Source organism: Podarcis muralis, chromosome 8 (assembly GCF_964188315.1).
Source record: "Podarcis muralis chromosome 8, rPodMur119.hap1.1, whole genome shotgun sequence".
NCBI classification, from domain to species: domain Eukaryota; kingdom Metazoa; phylum Chordata; class Lepidosauria; order Squamata; family Lacertidae; genus Podarcis; species Podarcis muralis.
The window spans coordinates 88,281,533-88,303,577 of record NC_135662.1 but is presented as its reverse complement, the minus strand read 5'-3'; the positions used below and the strand labels follow the sequence as shown (position 1 = coordinate 88,303,577).

At 41.4% G+C, this 22,045-nt stretch overlaps 1 protein-coding gene across 12 annotated transcripts in view; it reads left to right on the top strand.

Annotated features, from left to right (window-relative positions):
- The first annotated feature begins 2,338 nt into the window (after window positions 1–2,338).
- FAM193A (family with sequence similarity 193 member A) overlaps window positions 2,339–22,045 on the top strand; it is a 50,584-nt gene continuing 30,877 nt past the window's right edge. For 2 of the 12 annotated variants that reach the window (XM_028738286.2, XM_028738288.2), the window contains exons 1-3: window positions 7,757–9,692; window positions 11,707–11,851; window positions 15,697–15,771. In XM_028738286.2, coding sequence (XP_028594119.2) covers window positions 9,691–9,692; window positions 11,707–11,851; window positions 15,697–15,771 — 222 coding nt within the window. In that variant the 5' untranslated portion in view covers window positions 7,757–9,690. Of the gene's footprint in view, window positions 3,790–3,833; window positions 4,318–7,756; window positions 9,693–11,706; window positions 11,852–15,680; window positions 15,772–18,167; window positions 18,291–22,045 lie in introns of those variants that run through there. The other 10 variants (XM_028738280.2, XM_028738279.2, XM_028738277.2 and 7 more) reach the window with 10 other exon arrangements.

The following is a 22,045-nucleotide window of genomic DNA, read 5'->3' as shown; positions in this document are numbered from 1 at the left end:
TTTTCTGTAGGGTGTGCTGCCACAAGTGGAATTTATACTGATTAGCTAAGTGATCTTCCAAGTTTATATAGGGGCAGGTGATATTTCAGGAAAACTGGTTCTGAGTTGTTCAGGGCTATATATGGTATATGTTAAGATCTTGAGCATGGCCTGGCAACTTACTGGTAGCCAGCACAGTTCCCTCAGCACAGGTGTCATCTATGTGCAACTCAAGAACCTGTCCACAGCATTCTACAACTTTGTCACAGATAACTTGGTTCTGCTCCCCACCCAACATAAAACCTGCCCACCCTAAAATAAATCATGGCCATCTGGGCGTAGCCAGAATTTATGGGGGGGAGGGGCAGGCTTTATGTTGGGGGGAGCAGAACAAATTTATCTATGATGCTATTGGTCAGTTAGTTAAGTATTTTTATTTACGTACTTGATTTGTAAGCCCATGCTATCTGCCTTCAAATCATGTGTGGATGACTCACATCAAGGAGCTGAGTATCCTATACTTGGCAACTACATTTGCATGTGTTAATGTTTAGGTCAGGTGTGAATAGGTCAGGATATGCCTGAAGGCCTTACAGGAGAGAAGGCTGGAATCAGGCTTGTCATCAAGGTTCATAATGGTGGGTTTCCTGTCATATTAGCCTTTTTATTATGTCAACCTTTTTATTAACACCTATAACAGAGTAAGAAAATGCATGAGCCAGGTTCCTTGGCAAACCTCATGGTTAGCTAACGGAAGTAGAATCTTGATCCTGTGTTTTGGGTTTGTCAGGGTGGGGTTAGGGTTAGGACTATTTTTACCTTTGTTGATTGACTGACTTTTCCCTGGACTTGAAACACTCTGCTTGCTTATTCTTTCCCACACATTGCAGTAGATGTTCTGCATCAATCACTACACTAGTAGGGCAGTATTTTCCAACTCTGGTGAGCTGTGTTCCGCGTGGTGAGCTGTTCTTTTCTATTCTGTGTTCCATGTATTTGCTTATTTTCCCCTATTTTCTTTTTGTGTCTTCCCACCTTCCAATTGTAAGCCTATGGACAGGTCCTGTACTTTTTTTTACTGATCTTCATTGCCACTTGGGAAGCCTTTTTTGCCTAAAAAGTTAGATATTTAAATAAATAAAATTGAATGATTACTAGAGTTCTGGAATAATTTTGAACTATTTGATTTATTTTCTAGTTCTAATCTACAACACCTCACCCACACAGTGGCAGAGGAACCCTCTCTGGCACCTGGGGCGGGATACCGAGGGGTGGGGCGAACCACCCAGCTGTGCACACGCGGCATGCCGTACGGACTGTGCACGCATGGCAGCTCGTATGATCCCTGTGCAAGAGGCAGCCCATATGGACACTCGCGAGCAGCAGTCCGTACGGATACCACATGAGCGGCGCCCATACTAAATGCATGCATGCCCTCAGCTGCTCTACAGCTGGGGGGGCAGTGGGTCATCTTGTCACACCGTCCCCCCAGAGTGGTGCTCAGGGCAGCCCACCCCCCTCCTTCATACGCCCCTGCACCCACAGCAATAAATGCTTAGGTGGTTTTGGGGGAGGGGATGAGATTTATGGGGAAAGTTCAGCTACTGTCCCATCTGTTGCGTGGGAGCCAACAGGCAGCACGCTTGGCTAACAGCCGAGAGAAACCAGGGACGCAGTGAGCTTCTTTATCAGTTCATTTATTTAGTATCAATGCAGAGTACTCCTTCAAAGCTGAGCTGTTGCCCAGAGACCCCTCCTACTTATGGTGGCTGCCAAGGGGCTCCCTCTACCTGTTTGGTTTTCAGCTCTATGCACTGGATAAAACGCCTGGTTCTGCTAGCTTGCTCCTGTTATAAGAATTTTAAGGTCTTATATATATATAAAGTAAATGTTCATAAATGTACCAAGCAAGCATATACATAAATGTATAGACCACATGTCTGAGACCCACAGAAAAAGTCCTGAAACCATTTGTCTCTTCCAAATGACCTCAAATATTTCTCTGCAAGGTTGAAGGAAATGGGAAGCCTCCCCATTGCCTCTTTGCTCACAAATCCTATCTCAAGGGCACATTTAAGATATGAATAGGGTGAGCCTGTGACCTGTATTCAGGGATTGGGTAGTTATCATAACAAAAGTGTGGCCAGGATGCCCAGGTAATCCAATCAGGTAACCTGGCAGGCAGGATAAAAACAAAGCACTCAGATTTCTGTAGTCCGCCCCTTTTCTGATTTACGTATGATGTATTGGAGGGTGGTTTGGGCTACACCCCTTCTGTGATGTACGTATAATATATGGAGGGGTGGGCTGTTCAAAAGTCTATATAAGGGCTTGCACACCTTTGTCCTGGGTCCCTCCTGCCTCCTGTGTGGCAGTGAGCACCTTGTTGCAGCAGTTAATAAAGATCAGGCTTATAGCTGCTTTGCTTTTGTATATCCTGGTCTGGTCTGTGTTCATTTCCTGACCGGTTTGAGCCTTAAAAGATACACTCTCTCCGAAGGTCCAATCTTCCTTAAGAGGCTGAACCCCTTGAAGGGACCCCTCAATATTCTTGTTTCACTCCAACTCCTGGACGCATCTTGGGGTGCCCCTCACCTCCTCATCTGACCAGTCCCTGACAGCGGCTTATTCATTTCAAGCATTTTTAAATTAAAGTTTTCCATATTTGCATGGAGCTGCTGCCCCCCCCCCATGTCTTTTAAGCATGACAACCATTTTGTGCTCACAGCAGCCATCGTGTCACCGGCGCCCAAAGACTCTCAGGATCCCAAAAGTGCCCACAGGCCCCAAACACGTTGGCGGCCACTGTCTGAACTCTCTTTTGGAGACCAGGCTCGAAAGTCTGTTGTGATCTTGAAAGAATTAATATTCAGAGCAACTTGAGCACAACAAAACGTACTTTTGCAACACCTGGAGGAAGTTTTCTCCCCTTTCCTGCCCACTTTTCGTTTCCTTGGCCTATGTTAACTTGCGCTAAAAAATCATCCAAACCCATTAAGCCAGTGGTGTCCAATCTGTTTTCAGAGACGGCCAAATTTGATGAAGTGAAGGGCTGACCAAAGTTGACCTTTTTTAGGTATTGAAGTTGTTGAGGTTTTTAGGATTTTACCCCAGGAAATAAGCTGCCACAGGAATGGGATTAAACTGACTGGCGGGCCGAATTAGGCCCCTGAAACGGACTTTGGACATGCCTGCATTAAACCGTGTGTCCTTGCAGTTTGGTGTCCAGTCATGTTGTCCAATATCTTTGGTTCTAGTAGGGTCATTTATTAAAAGTCCATAAAAGAGATTTGGCGGGGAATGGCGGTAAGTAATCATCATCGTCGTCATCATCATCATCATGATAGTCATCACACCTAAGTCTCTAGGCGCGGGAACTCTAGTTGACCGTTAAGAGTAGCTATTACGGTTTGACTTCGTTTTCACACGAGAGGGGGGGGGCCCTCCTTCCTGCGAAGCCCCTCTCGGGCTCCCTGCCCAAGCCCGCTTCCTGGCGAGCCGCGCGGCGGGGTCGGTTGGGGCCGGTTTTGAATGGGGCGATGCGGGCGTCGGGAGCAGCCAGCCTCGGCCAGCCCGCGGACACATGAAAGCGAACGGTTCCCTGTGTCTTGGCTTGGTTAGCAGCGGAGAAATCCTTCCCGGGGCGGCAACGCGGCCGGAGAGCCCCCGGAGGAGGAGGAGGAGGAGGGTAGCAGCCTCCAGCGGAGCCGGCAGGAATTGCGCCGCCCTCCCCGCCTTCGTCGCAGTCCCTCGCCGGGCTTTCTGGCCTAGTGGCGCGCGGCCGCTGGAAGGCAACCCCTGCTGACTGAGGTGAGCTCGGCGGGGCGCGGGGCGCCGGCGGGCGGGGGGAGGCTCCCGCTGCTCGTCACGGGGCGCGGCGCCCGCTTTAGGGCGCGGCCTGCACCATCTTCTTTGTGTCAGCCTCCGTTTCCCCCTCGCAGCTTGGCGGAGCCGAGGCGGCTTGCGAGCGGCCTGGCGTAGCTGTCTCCCTCCCTCCCTCCCATAGGCCGCCCTTGACTTTGGGCCTCCGAGGCCTCGCCTTTGTCTCCTGCCGGGGTTGAGGGGCAGCGGCGGGGAGGGCGCCGTCGCCTTGTACCCGGCGCGCCCGGTCGCCGCCTTCTCGGGGCGGGAGAGCGGCCTTCGGAGCCGCCTTCCTGAAACCCCGCTGCTGGGGCTTTAGCGCCGAAGGGGCGCGAAGGAGGCCGCGGCGCTTGCGGGGTCTTCGGACTGGGCTCGGTCCCTTGGCTGCCCCTGAGGAGGGTCGCTCGCTTCCCGAGGCGGTGCGTTTATTTGAAGGGGCCTCTTGCTTCGCCCGGCATCGGCACCGCTAAAAACCAGGTAAAAACTTCCTCGAATCCCAGAGGAAGAGACCCGCGGCTCCCTTTGCCACAAAACAAGTCTTGAGGTTCGGAAAACCTTATGGTCGAAAGACTCGCTTTGGGGTAAAATCTTCCAGCTGGCAGAGGCACCGGCTCCTCTAAAATCGGGAGTAAAATAGGGAAGTATGTAAAGCCCGTACTTAGAAAAGAACGCGGGAGCGGCCTATTTTCCCTTTGCTCAAATTATTTTTCATCTCTCATTCTTGGTGGGCAGGTACTTTCCCCCTTACGTTATCAGTAACTGTTACTTAGATAAATTAAACTTACATGCTTACATATGGAAAGTAGGAAAGGAAGTATTCTGTCCTGAGAAGACCGTATCTGTGCAGGCCTGGATTTATTTGTTTTTGTTTTTATTTTTGGTGGATGAGGAACGCCTGCCTGTCATTCAGAGCAGAAACTCCCAAAGGGTTGTGAGATAAAGGCTTCTGTGAACCTCCCCCAAGGGGTGCTGCCTGGTATATCCCTGCCTGGCTTGGCTGTGTTTGCCCCCTTTCAGTCAGTGTCCTCTGGACAAGTAGTTTTTTCTGAGTCTATATCCACAGAATGCAATTCAGTCAGTCTTGACATGGACACAGCAAAATTGCATGATTAACAATCTTCTACTTATCTGCATGAGAATTGGGTTATCTGCATTTTTCAGTTTTTTTCTTCTACTAATCAGATGATGGTCAGAGCAGTGATTTCTAGAAACAAGGTGAAAGCTTCTCTTGGAGCGCAGAATTCATAGCTAAGGGGAAACCTTTTTACATATTAGAGTGAAACATGTTTCCAATATTAATTCAGATAACTGCTTCAGCCGTCAAAAAGTCTAAAATATTGATCTTGCATTTTGGCAGGTTTCCCCCTTTATGCTAGAGAGGGGTGAGAATGCAGTTTGCAGTGTATAGACCAGTGAGCAAGCTTTGGGAAAGATGGTCTGAGCTCAGTGGCTAAACTGCTGACAATTTGGAAGTGCTTTCAGCAGGTAGAAGTGAAATTGCTGGTGGCTGGCAAGCACAGGGATACTTCATGAGAGACAGTACGTTCTGCTTCCAAAGTTTCCCAGGTCTCTTTTCCTATATGCATATAGAAAAAGTGTTACTCTGAATGCTATATGCACGTGCATTGAAGAGTGTAACTTTCTTCTGTTCATATTACTACTAAATTGGAAATCAAAGTGTGGGTTACTTATATCACCACTCAAGGCTCTAAAATTAGGGAATAGACTAGCATAGCGATGAGGGGCAGTGATAGAAACAGTGGTTTGGAGCATGAAATGCTTTGTTGTTTCCAGATCTATTAAGTTTTCTTCTAAGGACATCTAGGATGCTGATTACAGATGTACAGTATTCAACAAATAGTAGTATCTTTACATCTGCCATATCATGGCAACAGTTCACATGAATTTTTACAATGAAGTGTTCATGTGCCTAGATCCTCTCATGCCCCTCTTTTTATCCATATCTCTAAAAGAGTGCAGGTGCTTCATATGTGGTAGTTGTCCTAATGTGTTCTTGTTTTTGTGAACACGTGTTGCAATGAAATATGTGTATTATCCCTTTCAGTTTCCATATGCCCTAGAAAAATGTTCCAGAAAAAATGCTCACATTTTGTGACATTGCAAGCAGTATAGGGCATATTTCAACCAAAGTAACTAACTATAAACATATTCTCTATCTGTTTAACATCAACAATAAAAATGGGTTTTTGGATAACTAAACTGCCTCCACAAGAGCCCTGACATCATCTTCAAATGCTTTTTATGCACTTGGATTTGGTCGTGACTGTCTATGTCTTTCTTCTCACTTTGATGCTGTACATCCTTGAGTTCTTCTAGCATTCTTGCAGTGTAGGTGGCATTCAACATCTAAGGATTGATGGATCTTCAACCAGTCTGACCACTTCTCTCCACAGAAGGCTGAGAATGTTTGCTTTCCCTTTTGTATTGTGAATTTTCCAGCATTAGATGCCAGTGAAACATCTGAATGCTTTTTAAAAAAAGGTTTTTATTAAATATTTTCATTGGTTACGAAATTACGTACATCATCTCAATCTTCAGATCATAATGTACTTTCTACAGATTAGTCATATTTGATGTGAGACTTTAATGTTGTATGCAGTATAAGGTTGGGGGAAGAGAGGGGGTAGTAAACTTTCATTCTTATACATAGTATATGTGTGAGGTTTCTGTGTCAGCTTTGTTTGGGTAGGTTATTTTTATTCATTTATTGGTTTTCACTGGCATTGAGAGAGGTTGGGGGGCCCAGGGCATGGATGGTTGCCTTCAGTTGGCTGCAGTGAGTTTTGTTTGCATGTATGGGGGGCGCGCAGAGAGGAATTGTTGGGTAAAGTTAGCCATATTGTTTTGTATGCTGTCAGTGAGTTCTTCTTGTTGCCTTGTTGGGCTGTGTGTGTAATAAAGGGGAGCCACACCGGGCTGAAGGTGTCCTCTTTTATTTGTCCCCAGGTCAATTTCAGTTTGTTGGTTAGCTTTTCTAGTAAGGCTGATTTCCATACAGTTTGGTACCAGTGGTTCATGTTCAGATCCTTCTCTAGGTGACATTTCGCTTTCCCCATATTTATGTACTTCCTTAATTCATATAGCTGCCCCATGGCTGAAGTACTCTAGGAAGCCAGTGTGGTGCAATGTTAAAAACTGGGATGGAAAAGCTATTTGCCACATGGCTTCTGGAACCTGGATTACAGGTGCAAAAACTGAATGGCTAGTTGCCCCCCCCCCCTTCAGTGCAATGACACTTTCTAATTCTTTTTTCATAGAGAATTTATTTGGTTCTTTTTGCAATTTATGGTACTTGGAGGATTGTAACCAGCCATAGCAAAACAGGTCATATAGAGAGCACAGTGTAACTTAAATTTAGGCATGTATAGGAAGTAATACCCAGTGAACTTCATGGCTGAGTGGGGATTTGAACTCTGGTCTCCCAGGTCCTATTCTTCCAGACACTCTAACCATTACACCACACTGGATCTCACTGGAGAAAACCTTTTCTTTCAGTTTGCAAAATCACAGCTTCTCTGATAGGTGGAGCTACCAGTGAGGGACATTGTCTCATTCTGTCCATTCATGCCTACACAGCGTGATTACCGGTATTTTCAAGGTTCTAAGGTTTTTATTTCTGTAAAGAAAAGTACTTCCCTTAAATGGTGCAGGAACACTCATGCAAATCTTTAAAAAATAATAATAAGGTGATGCACTACCATTTCTAAAAATAAATAAATCCTGCATTATGATATCCTTTAAGACAGGCGCGTCCAACTCCCAAGAGACTGTGATCTGTGAGCTTTTGGGGAGGGGGCAGAGAGAACTAACAATAGATGCAACGGAGGAGGGCGGGGCAGATAATTTTTTTCCCCTACAGTTTTTTTCCCCCTACAGTTTTTTAAAACACAGGATCAAAAAGCATCCCTGTGGATCTACCTGTCGATCACGGTCAACCGGTTGGACATCGCTGCTTTAAGAGATGTGGTGACCACAATTGCACACAGTATTCCGAGTTCAGCTGCCATGTCCTTCTTTTTTCCGGTTCTGTTTTCAATCCTTTCCCTAATGATCCCTAAAATATAATTCCTCCATTTTACTGCTGCCACAACCTTGCTCAGCGTCTTAATTGAGCTATCCACTCAAGATCCCTTAGATCTTGGTTCTTGGTCAGTCACCATCAGCTCAGACCACAATAGCATATATGTAGTGTTAGGATATTTTGCCCCAGCATATTTCACTTTACACTTTTTAACACTGAATCATATTTATCATTTTAATGCTCATTCACCCCTTTTGGAGTGCTTCACAGCAACTTTTAGTTAAAAACTACCCTGAACAACTTGGTGTCATCAGCAAAGGGCTAGAAAGATGCTCTGTCTCATGCTGCAGACACGGGTTCAAAAAGCAGACAACACACATCCAGTAAATCTCACTCACTATCACAAATGGGCAGGACCGAAAGTAAGAACTAGACCAGAATGGTTATCTTATATATTTCAAGATATAAGAATATTTATTCTATTTACACTTCTCCCTCCATACCAAACACACCATTAGATACACAAAATCAAACTTCAGAATGGGCAGCTACACAGGAAGGGGACTGCTTTCCCCACCCATTCCCCATTCTTGTAGCTAAATTGTAGATGACTTTCAGTAGATTTTCTTATTGTAGTATTTTCATATGAATTCATATGAATTTGCATGTTCCAAAAGTGGCAATATTGGCCACTGGAAAGGTGAGATCTTGACCAGTTCAGAGGTACAGTACAGTCGTATCTTGGTTTTCGAACAGCTTAGTTCTCGAATGTTTTGGCTCCCAAACACCACAAACCTGGAAGTGACTGTTCTATTTTGCGAGCTATTTTTGGAAGCCAAACTTCCAATGCGGCTTCCGATTGAGTGCAGGAAGCTCCTGCAGCCAATCAGAAGCCGCACCTTGGTTGTTGAATGTTTTCGGAAGTCGAATAGGCTTCCGGAACGGATTCTGTTCGAGAGCCAAGGTTTGGCTGTAGTATTGTGATAGTCGTCTAGTTATCCTAACACTTTGCACAACTAAGCATTGTGCCACCACCTTCCATGCTTTTATCTATGTGAGGTGTGCTACATTAGAGATGCCTGATTCAGTGAAATAGTTGGCTGATTCTGTTGAGCTGCTATTGTAGTGAAGATACCACTGTATAAGTCTAGGCAGATGGAGATCACACACAGCATTGCCCATCTTAGAGGAGAGACAAAACACACTATTTATATGAAATGTTGTGTCCAAAATGAGAACTTGAAGACAAATTCTCTTACTTGTTTTGTATCATGTAGCATCAACCCAATGTAAATTGGACATGGTGTGTCATGGTTGATTCTATGTCTGACAGACTGGGTTTCAGTTTGAATTCACCTGTCCGTGTGGTTAATCTCCCAAGAGCTGAACTAATGTCAGTATTGAAGATACAGTTAGTTGACAGGGTTGATCCTTAATGTTAAGGCACTCAATTTTATTGTCCGTTTAGGAAGGCAGTTAATATAACTGAAAGAGTCTCCTCTTGACATTCTATTAATGTTCCATCAAGATTTGATTTTTTAAAGCATACTTCTATGCAACACATAGAAGGCAAACTGCATCATCACCACTCAGTGTTTGATATTAGCCAGGAGCCAGGTGTGTTTTGTGACTGGGAATTGTCTGATTGTGAGCAATTTGAGAAGTCTTGTCGCCATGTATATGACTGAGATTCAGTGTTAAAATTGCTGGTGCTGTGGGCGCAGGAGGAGAAATGCCTCCCTGCCCGACTCTAGAGTAGGAGAGATTGCTGCTGCCTTCTGCATGCCGCTTTGCCACCCCACCCAAACATGTAAGTTCAAATCTAGTACAATACTTTAAATAACATATATTATATCTATATCTATACATTGTAAATACTATTTTTTCAAATGACTTAAGATTTTCACCCTTATTGCAGGAGCTGAGTCCTATTTATGTTTGTGGTGTCCAATTAAGAATTGCTTTTAAAAATGTGGTATTAACAATGTGTCACTTATATGAACTGTGTATTATTTCATGTGTTTCGAAAAAATAAACAGAAAGTGCAACTGAAGTGGACAGGGAGGGGAATTGTGACTAGACATTCTGTAAGCTAGGTAACAAATGGCTCCTTAAACCGAGGTTACAGTTGCCAAAATGGAAAGTCTTGTTTTTCAAATGGACTGGTTATGATTGATTATCAGTTAAACATCTGGCTAGGTCAGATGACAACCTTGAGCTACATTAAGAACTTTGAGAACTTAAAGAAGAAAAGTTACTTTATCCAGGGACAGTCTATGTATATTTTCTTAATGGTGACCCAGATCATTCATAGCATAAGAGTATTCTTCACAACTGTGAGCAGGGCAGTGGGGTAGGGTAAGTGAAGACAAACTACAACAATTAACTATAATGTTCACTGTTCCTGCTCAGGCTGCACAGAAAAAGCATTTTGGTCCCTGAAATTCATTCTGATTGCAGATAAAATATATCTGAAAGAATTTTACAGGATGATATTTGTGGGTAAAAACAGTCAAGATCTAATGATCCCCAGATGATGGAGATGTCAGATGCTACCCAGGCATCTTCACTTAGTCGCAAGTGGCTAATACTCAGATGCAAAATGCACCTGGCCAATTTTAAATACAGTGGTACCTTGGTTTTTGAACAGCTTAGTTCTTGAACGTTTTGGCTCCCAAACACCACAGACCCGGAAGTGACTGTTCTGGTTTGCAAACTATTTTTGGAAGGCAAACGTCCAATGTGGCTTCCAATTGAGTGCAGGAAACTCCTGCACTTGGTTTTTGAAACCAACTCTCTTGTTCTGAAGAGGTGCAAATAATTTCTTTCTGTGAGCAGTCATGATACATGCACCATTTTGCATTCCATAATAATGATGGTGATGGTGATGTTAAAAAATAATATTTATACCCCACCCTTCTGGCTGGGTTTCCCCAGCCACATTTCTGCTCTCTTAGATGCGGCACTCACACAACCACTATTTTGTGTTAATGCCATGCCCCCACTATAGCTGCCATTTTGTGTTATGCCAAATACCTCAGAGCCATCATATTTTGACAGGCACCCATAGTACTTCCTCAAAATTCCAAATGTGCCCACTGGTCCAAAAGGGTTGGCAACCCCTGCTGTGGCCACTTGTATTTCCTTTCTTTAACATCAAGAGAATGTCTGATGTGACAAATTACATTAATGTTGCCCAAAGGGCACAAAATAAAGGTAGAATTGATGTCAAGAATACATTAAGTTTTGGGTCTGAAGGTGAAGGCAGTGCAAAAATATACCCTTGAAACAATATATAATACTTCTGATCTAGCTCATTTAATAGTTCTATCAGCACCCTAGCTTGTAAAGCAATGCAAGATAGAAAATATGAAATAGGGAAGACAAAACAACTTCTTAGTCTAGTTTAAATCCATCAGTTAATTTTATTGGAAAATAGCATAAAATGGGAATTAATTATATATTTATTGTTATTATTTGTTTAAACCATTTACATCTTAATTTATGCCAGGACAGGATACGTCATTAGATCTCAAAAGTGAGGCTTGCAAAGTTTCCCCATCTTTTTATGACCCATTTCTTGGATTTGGCTAAATTATTTCTCATTTGTCCTTTAATAATTACTCAAGATGTTTAATCTTTCCATGAGAAAAATGCCAATTCCGAGAAAGGACCAATAAACAAGATTTATTATTTGGATTTGTTGGTATGATAAGTTTCTGGAATATAGTAAAAATGCTAGTTGATAGAACAAAATGCTTTAATATATTTTAGTTAAGGCTGTTTACATAAGACTATACACTTACTGTTATCTTAATTGTTAGGCTAGGAGTAACACATGATTCCTGTAGCGAAGATACATATAGTAACTTGCTTCAACAGTATCACCAATTGGAACAGGAGATGGGTCAAGTTGCTGAAACATGGCTTGAATATCAGAAAAGAATAGATGATTATGTTGATGAACAGGTAAGCAAATAATATATATTTTTATATATATATATATAATCTTAATCAGAAAGTTCAGGTGTTAAAACAAATTGTATACAGGTATATGTAAAGAGATGCAGATAATTGTTAACACTGTGTATAGGTGTACTATATTAATATGTTTGTGTATGTGCACAAATCATTTTATTTTAGTCATTTGCCTAATATATATTTGCTTTTGAAGAAGATGACAGGGAGCAAGGAAAGCCAGCAACTGGCTTCCAAAAAACTGGAGGAATTGGAGATGCAAGTTATCACTTTGTGGCTTGGGGTTGAAACTTTTCTGCTATCAACTGTTCTCATGAAGTGTTAAGTGAAAGTTGTGTTTGTGGCACGGGGAATATTTGTACATGTGGTTTTTGCTGGGTAGCCATGCAGGTATATTATTGCTCCCAGATTAGCAGGACTTGCTACATGTCATAAAACTGCACCTTAAAATTTTTATAGTGGCAGCCCACTTACTCTTTGTGTTGCCTGCCATGGTTGCTGCAGACAGCAGCATCTTGTAGAACTGTGATGTGTAATACACCCCTCTGCCTTTTTACATGTATATGGAAAGTTTGTTTGTGTTACCATGAAGCATTTTCTATGAAAAAGTTGATAATGAGAGTTTTACACATATATGACTCTTGAGATTGTGTTTTAAAGGGGTCTCTGTGTGTGTGTGTTTAGCTTTGTTTATTAACCGCCCTATTCTTTTATGGAAAAGGCCCTTAGGAAGCCCTGTTTCGGCCAGTGCATATTGAGCATTAATAAAAAAAATGCATTGCTTTTCAACATCTTTGAAACTGTTTCCCCTACACGTTCTTTCTGTTGGATTCTTTGTTTATCACATGTGCTGTAATAGGAAATGACAGATCTGAGATGGATTAAAGCATTTTTGTTTTTAATTTGTACACTTATTTTTACCAAATTAATTTAAGTGTTACATACTGTGTTTTAATAATCCGTACATGATACCTGTATTGAGTCTTCAGTATTGTGTGATAAATAGAACTTTTAAATAAAATACAAATTTTTGAATCTGAGAAAGAAGTGTTACAGGTGTGTAAATAAAATAAATACCTGAACTTCACAGTTGACCTAGGTCTCATTTGCAAGAAGAACAAGTTGCAAGATGTTTTTTAGCTATTGAATTAAGTTTAATATACTAGTGGAGTATATTACACCAGAACCAATAAAGAAGAGAGTTAGTATGGTTAGAATGCTAGACTAAGGTGCAAGAGACACAACTTCAAAATCCATGTAATTTCTATTCGGTTAGGCTAAAATCAACAGCAATATGGAATGTTCTCTGAGATTTTATAGTCTAGAATTCTTTCCAAAGAGCTCTTAAAATCTTCTAGTAAGATTTGTTTGAGCTAAGAGCATATAGGGCTAAGCTACTCATGATGGGATGGATCTGTCTCAGGCATTTGACTTACCGTAGATTCCGGCGTATAAGACGACCTTTTAACCCCGGAAAATCCTCTAAAAAGTTGGGGGTATGGGTTCAGTGGGCGCCGAGCTCCGCGCCGGGAGGAAGCTGCCTGGTGAAGTGGCCCAGGAATGCTAAGCTGGCTTCACTGGGCGACTTCCTCCCGGCGCGGAGCCCGCTGCCCACTGCCGCTGCCCAGCGAAGCTGCCGCAGCAGCAGTAAATGGCGGCCTCTCTTCCACGCTGGGAGGAAGCTGACTGGCAAAGCTGCCCAGCGATGCTGCCCAGCAATGCTAAGCTGGCTTCGCTGGGCGGCTTCCTCCTCGCGCAGAGCCCACCGCCCACTGCTGCTGCCCAGCGAAGCTGCCGCGTATATATCTTCTAGCTTCACAGTATCCACAGTAATTCATTTATATTGTGTTAAAGTTCAGAAATACAGGTTTTTAAATACTTGATTAAACTGTTTAAAGCATGCATTTTTCATAGTTTCCTCAAACAGATCTTTTATGTATGCATACTCTAAATACCTCAATTTATAGTACCTAGCAATTTGACATTAACATAAAACTATTATCTTTTAGTGAATAAGTTCGGATAGTTTCAGAGAAGCTTAAAAAGACTAATAACAAAAGTTTTTATGTGGATTTAAGCTATTTTGAAGGATACAGAGCTCTGCAAAAACACTTCTGGTCTAAAGCTTTATGACCTGAATAAGGTTATAATAAGAATACAGAGTCAGGCCATTGGCCTATTTATCTCTTTACTGTCTCTATACCAGCGGTGGGTAGTCTCTAGCCTGCAGGCCTCTTTATTATCAATTTATTTAGTCGATTTATATCTCCCTTTCCAGTCAGAGTCCTCAAAGTGGAACAGTGTTTATAAAGCACAACCGATACACCAAGAATCACATGCTCATAAAACAACTATCAGTCCTACTGAAGCAGAAGTTGGCATCAGGTGTTCCTTCCTATAGGACAGATGGGCCTGGGGTTGTTGAGAGGAGGGAGTACTCTGACTGGAGCAGGCCCTGACATTGTCTTTGACCACCTGCCTCCCTATCTTCTTCCCTCCCACTGGGCAGGTGGTTCTTGTGAGGGGCAGGGGGGGGGCGAATTCAGCCCATCAAGCTTCCCCATGATATTGTTTTGCCCAAGTCATGCCTGCCTGTAGCCATATGAAGTTGGGTAGAGAACAGGTAAAGCAGCAGCTGTAAAAAGCATGGGCTCCAAAAGGAAGAATCAGGAATGCATGACTCTGATTTTTCTTTTGTACTTGGGATTTGAATTTTGTGCTTTTTGATTCAGGTGCCTTATTTTCTCTCTCTTTTCAGAATGGCAGAAAAAGGTGCCATGTTATAACTTCAGTTTGCAGCTTCAGATGAAAAATTGGGAGTGATGCACTCCTGGTACATATTTTTAGCCACAGATTTAAGTTACAGTCACCTGACGCTATATGCAGTTGGGTCATTGCCAAGTGGGTGGCCACCTGTCAAAGTGGCCCATATGGGGTTGGCCACTTGTGCTCTACACTGACTGGCACAAGAGTCTGGAGATGCTGCGTATTGAACCTAGGATCTTAAGGTTTAATTTATATATTGCTAACAGGATATCGATTCCAGACAGCTTACAAAACCACAGATTTTAAAATGTCATATAATCAGCATTCATATATCTATTAGCTTCATTGTTCAGATGTGGACTAAGAAGTGGAGGGTTTTTGACATTCCTTTTGCTTAAAAACATGTGTCAGAATGATCTCCGCTTTCCCCAATCCCAACATTCCCCAGTGTGATAGATTGGCAGTTTCTTTGAATACTGCTTTCATTCTGCTGGTGAATTTCCTCAGAATATTCAAGCCCAAGCCTGAAGAGAGAGGGGGTTTTAATGGATTGAGGGATGGGGTAGTTACTGCCACTGACTTCCCTTCAGCCAAGGAAAATAACAATGCTGATGGTTCTGTGGCTCAGGGTTGAGCGAGCAAGAAGCAATAATTTAGTGGGTGTATGTTGGATTTGTTAGGATGTGTACCATCTGAGCCCTAGCCATCCACTTTGATCTTATAAAACACTGTTTATATTTTATTATAAGTGTTCTATCTAATTGTGCTAGCCATGTAATTGTTTGTATAGGATATTTGTTGCCAGCTTTTCAATTTTAAGTTTAGCCTTGTGTGAGCTTGAAAGCAGGTTTCTACATTAGAAAAGGTAGGAACCAGCTCAATTCAATGTAATTCAATAGATCACCTCCATTTTTTCTGCATCTACGTACCATAACTTTTGTTGATACAAATCTTATGGCTTTAAGCTGCTATATTAGTCAATAATCGGGATATAAGCATGTATGTTCTGAGTTGGGTAAAGTAGAAATCAAGCAGTGTTAATCAGTGAACTTAGCTTAATTTTGTTCCAGGTGACAGTGAAAACAAAAGAACCCTTTCTGAAAGAAGACTGGGAAGCTTTTAGGAAGAGGCATTTCATAGAACAGGTAAAACTATATACTTCCATCTAACACAGCTCAATTCAATGCATGTTTACTCAGAAGTAAATTTCACTGTGTTTGGTGAATCTTGCTTCTAGTAAAATGTGAATAGGATTGCTGCCGTAATTGTATATAAAGAATTGGAAGAGCCTTTCTGTGCTTTTCAGCAGTATTAATTTTTCTTCAAGTCTGCATATTGTATGTGTACTATGCAAACAGCCACCACTGAAAGTGTACTTAGAGCATAACTGTCCTCCTTAATTTGTTGTCCATTATTTTAAATAAACTGAAAATGCACAGATTCCCATTAACCTATTACAGTGGTACCTTGGGTTAAGTACTCAATTCGTTCCGGAGGTCCATTCTTAACCTGAAACTGTTCTTAACCTGAGACACCACTTTAGCTACTGGGGCCTCCCGCTGCCGCTGTGCACGATTTCTGTTCTCATCATGAAGCAAAGTTCTTAACCTGAGGTACTGTTTCTGAGTTAGTGGAGTCTGTAACCTGAAGCGTCTGTAACCCGAGGTACCACTGTACAGTAACAGATTCACTTAAATGAGTTGTATCCTCTTGACAAAAACTTCAGAATGGTTATCTGACTTGTAACTTGACAACAGAGAGCACTCGGGTGGGTTCTCCCAATAAGCAAAATTCCTAACGATACTCCTCATATTTCTATTGAATCTGAATCCATAATTACTAGCCTCAAATTAAATAAAATTTTTGCTTAGGATACTGAAGTAATTCATTTAAAGATAATAGTTTGGCAAGCATTGTTTTCTTAACAAACAAAAATGAGAAATGCATGTTGAGGTCCAGTGAGTCTTTTTCCCCATTTGCTGCTGTAGCCCTTTGTGATCATCCTCTTGTAATGCTACTTTTTGTTTTTCCTCTTGTATTTTCCATCTTATTTCTTCCATAACTGAATCTGTTTCAGTCTCCTCATAGATTGCAGTCCTCAGCGTACATTTCCAGAAATAGGCTTCATTTGAGCAGAGTAGGACTTGCTTCTGAGTAGACTTGCATAGGATTGGGCATTTATCACCTGTGGAGATGAATATCCTCTCAGAACGGCTTACAACCACCCCAGTCTATAATCTGTATCTCTTGCTCATTAACCACCCCAACTGTCATTTGTGTGTCAAATCACCAGCATATTATAGACCTCCTTGGTGCCAGGTAGGGCCATTCTTTATTCAGTCCTTTAACCACATAAGAAAGCAGTGATTGATTGAAGTTATTGTTTTGTAGTGCTTTCAGAAGTGATCTGGTCTGTGATAAGCTGCATCAGAAATATTGAACTGTAATCCTTACTCTTCAATGTTAAATCTTTTCTCTTGATCCAAAATCTCAATAGGTGGTGAAATAGTTATGGGAGTATGGCATCAATTCATTAAGATGTTATACTGTATTTTTCACAAAACATGGAGAGAAAGTTGCCCAAACATGCAAATCTCCAAAGAGATGAAGAAAAAACATTCCATTTTCACAAAACCACAGGAATCACTTGTCACAAACCTTTCTAAGTGCCTTAACAGTATGGATTTATCATACTTGTTCATCAAATTAATAATAGGGCACAAAGCAACTGATAAGGGAGTTGGTGAATCTGAGTGCACAGGCCTTTGCCCCTTTTTTTCTTTCAAGTGTACTGTAAAGGATTCTCCCAATTAGATCTCCAGGGATTTTCTGTTAAAAATCTTTTTTTCTTTGTCTTCTCACATCCTAAAGCAAATGGAAACATCACTTACAAGCAAGTTTCTTAAATCTATCAGCATCTACTGCTCAGCAATTTTCTTTAGCATTCAGGGAGAGAACCCTGGTTGTCATCCTAGCGTCCTTTCCAGAATTCATAATAATGGGGTGTTTTTTGTTTTACTGTCACAAAAGGAATTGCATGCGCTTTGTGCAATCAGACATTTGTCCTCATGTTCTTTGATGCTCTTTGATGAGGTTGAAAGCTCTCCTTTGTAAAACAACAACAACACACCCAAACAAAACCAAGCTGGTGAAACAGTAGGCACGTTCTGATGTAATGACTTGAGCCCACCATTCTGTTATTGAAATGAAGTTAGTAAATGCTTTAGCCTGCTTACTGCAAGAACATAGACTTCTAGTCAAAACACCAGGGCTCAGCTAAACTGCTTAACTTCCATGATCTTCAGATTGCAAAGGAATACATGTGGAATTCAGTTTTGACTCCTGAATGAAATTCCTGCATTTTCAGAAAGTTGCTGTGGAATTACACCAACCAGCTTGCATAGTTATGAATACAAAGGACAGAAAGCCTCAGTGGACAGTAGTAGGTCAAAGCCTCTTTTTTGCTTCTTGAAAGAAATGTAAGAATTTTTTGTAAACCATCCAGTACCTCGCTTTGTCTTCAACTGAACACCTTCTTCAGTTGCCTTGCAGAACTCTTCATACCTGACAAGAATTTCATGTGGTACTGAAGAGTGTTCACTCAGTACATTGAGTGTACTCAATGCATCAAGAAAAGCTGCCAGTTCTCTGAAAACCATATCAGGTATGGGGGTCTCTGCTCTGTGAGTAACTTTCTGAAATGCAAGATTTCAAGCTGACAGGATTTGGTGCCAATGTTTGCATCAGCTGAAATACATATTTGGAATAAATTATTTCAGTGCTCCTGCAACCTGTATTCTAGTTTCCATGATTGCATGGATCTTCTATATTCTTCAAGATAATTCTGCAAAGCTTTAAGGCTATTTGGATATGAAATTCTGTAAGGTGGATGAAAATTACATGTATATAAAAATGCATGGGTGCATTTTGCAGTCGCAAAGCCACATGACTTTTATAGGTCTGATCACACCCACCTGTAGTGTACCTTTAATTTGTAATTGTTACTGTCTGAGAGGTTTCTTTACTCACAGTGATTCAGTAAGCCTGGTGTGGCTGGATATTTGAACAAAGAATAAACCACAACATTAAAATGCAATACAATTAAAATTCAACAATAAAAATGGTAAAATGCAGCCTAAAAGCTTTCTAGAAGCAGAAAAATGAAACCAATTAGTTCATTTTAAAAGACGTTTAAAATATTTTTGGCTCATTTTGTCCCTGGCAAGCTGGGAACGTAAGACCTATCTGCCTAGTTGGGATTGAAAGTTTGTTTGGTGCTTGAACCCAGTTTTGTTGCCAATGCTCAGAAGAGTTTTCAGTCATGTTCTTGAAGATGAACAAAAGGCTGCTTATGTGAAATGACATATAATTGAGGGTACCCACATAAAATATTGTCAGACTTCATATTTTTATGTTAAATTACCTCATCAGTTGGTTTCCACCATATACCTTCTGACAAACAGAATATATTTTAGTGTGAAGGCAACTTTTAAATAATTACATTGGAGTTCATATTTTATGTATTACAACACATTTCTTCACAAAGGGACCAAACTTCCAGCCATTTGTGTTATAATGTATAGTGGTATACCTTATATCCTAGGGACACTTACTATGAAGTAAGTGCTATTGAACTCAGTGACTGGGTAGTAGATTCCTGCCTTGTTGCTTCACAGTAAAAGTATGTTTCATTTACAAAAGCCCATCTGCTGCTGTGGTTGGGAAAATAGGTGTCATAGGTGGACAAAACGTATGGGTTGTTCTGTTCTTGAGGAAGCTAAACCCTGGACTCTAAAAGTGATTCTGAACTCTCAGATTTTAAGCTTCTATCATTATCTTAATCTAGTCCTGTAATTGGTTGTTTTTACCAGACCCTCTTTGGTATCTTTTTATGCTAATTTTTAAAATTCATTTTCAATAACAATCTTCCAATTAATGACAGATTAAATCAAATCAATCCAAATTACAATAATAACAATACCACCATTTATATATTTCAATTATTAATTATTATTTTTTGGTGGGGGGACTTCCCATGTTCCAGATGTCTAGAGATAATCGTCCTTATTCTCAGTCTAATTAGTCATTGTTCCTGTGGTTCACATCTTCTGTAGCAAATTTTTGTATTGTTAACACACAGGAGGCATTTTTTATTCATCTTATTCTCTGTCCAATTATTTTGGTGTTAAGTCCTCTTATCTCTCCTTTGTTCGTCAAGTTCTCATTAAAGGCACCGGGCTTTGTTCCAAAAATAGAGTTTATAAATGGCAAGTCAACAAGTTCTCTCTAATGTCTCTTAATGAGCTGGTGTCCATATATGTCTGTACAGCGGTACCTCGGGTTAAGAACTTAATTCGTTCTGGAGGTCCGTTCTTAACCTGAAACTGTTCTTAACCTGAAGCACCACTTTAGCTAATGGGACCTCCTGCTGCCGCTGTGCCGCCACCGCGTGATTTCTGTTCTCATCCTGAAGTAAAGTTCTTAACCTGAGGTACTATTTCTGGGTTAGCGGAATCTGTAACCTGAAGCGTCTGTAACCTGAAGGGTCTGTAACCTGAGGTACCACTGTATATAATGCTGTATTGTAGGGCATGCTTCCCGGCTGTATATTATGTGAGAATTATTTAAATTCCTCCAAGAATAAAAGGACCTCCCCCCCCCAGCTCCTCCAGGCCCTAGAAGAGTTGGCAGGGATCCAGCGCTCTCCATCCTTCTGTCCACAATTTCTGTCCACAATCATGTATAAAAATAATCCATACAAGCAGATGTATTTTAGAATGAAGTACACCCCAAGTTCAAAGGAGCTCTTTTCCATTAGAATTCCCCCCTTTTTTTGTAACTGTGCAATAATGATCGCCATTTTCTTTCCATCTTCAGCCTGAGCCACCATATCTGATCTTATTTTGCCAGCTCTAATTCTAATTAGAGTTCTCCGTTGACGGCTGTGCATCATGCATTCAATTAAAATTTTCACCTCTTGTGTTTCGTTCAAGTAATTAAATTCTTTCTGGATGAGCTTCGCCAAATTGTGATGTAATATAACAAGTACGGAAAGAGCGGTTGCTCACCTCCTTAGTCCACGTTTCAAGATGAGAGTCCGTTTAAAGTCCAAAGTTCTGCATTCAACGACTGCATAATTTGACAGTTTTTTCCTTTAATCTCTCCATCTGGAACATGCCTGTTTTTTGTCCAAATCTTATTATTTTAGAAAACAGGTGACTCCTGCATGCAGGAGTGGCTCTGGAGAGTGCCAGCCATACCGTGCTTTTAGACCCAGCGTCCCTGTCGCTCGCACCTTGATGCAAGCCAACAGATCACGGACAATTTGTGGGTCTGTGAGACAGTCCTCCCTCACCTTGGAGAATCTGCCATGGCTAATTACCCTCAAATCAGCCCTGAATTACTGGCACGGCTTGGGTCCATTCATGTGGGAGGCAGCCATTTCCCGCAGCAGGAAACCAGAAGTCCGGGTATCTTTAAGTAGAAGGATTCTGGCATCACCTCACATGGGCACTAGAGGGCTACAAAGCTTGTGTTGTATTTAATGTTACATGCGGCTCTAGAAACATTCTGCTTTATCAGGGGCATGGCAGATATTATTGTCGTGATTAGATCATTGTTTACACGAGCACAAGTTGCTGCTCTTGAGACTGATTAGATTGCCCTCATAGTCCCTTCCAGCTGTACAATCTTATGATTAGATTGGTCCACTTATAAAAAAAAATGTATTGAGCAGATATGACAACTTCATGATGGACAGCAAGCACAGGACTGAATTCCTTAGCACCTGATTTCCAAAACTAGGAAGGTCACAGCTGTTGTGATAATATCCTGAATTGAACTGTTTGCTGTTGATTCCTCTGACCGGCAGCCCTGATGGAGTCGGGGATCAATGCTTGACTTGCAAAACTGTTGGCTCAAACTCTGCATTTCTGATACTGTGTGATCACACTGTATGTTGTCTGGCAGACATGTAGAACAGTGGATTATCAGAGACTATTGATTCCTAAATGCCATTAGCAGAAAAGGGTGACACCCATTTTCGGTACGTACACTAGTGGCCAAAATTGTGGAAACCTTTTGGAGAAAGTGTGTTTCCGAGGTTTGATGGCTCATAACGCGACCTCTTTTTTGGGGGGGGAGTAATACCATAAAATTATATATCAATGGAAAGATGATTTAATGAAGAATGTAATGCAACAAAGTCTGTTTAATTATCTGTACTCTATCAAAAGTTATAACCAAATAACCAGAAAAAGGAGTGTTTAGAGAGACAATCAGGTGTCCTCTTATTTTGGCAATGATGGCTCATAACACTACTTTTTTTTTTTTTAAGTAATGCCATAAAATTACATATCAATGGAAAAATAATTTAATGAAGAATGTAATGCATGTTTTCCAAAAGATTTCCACAATTTT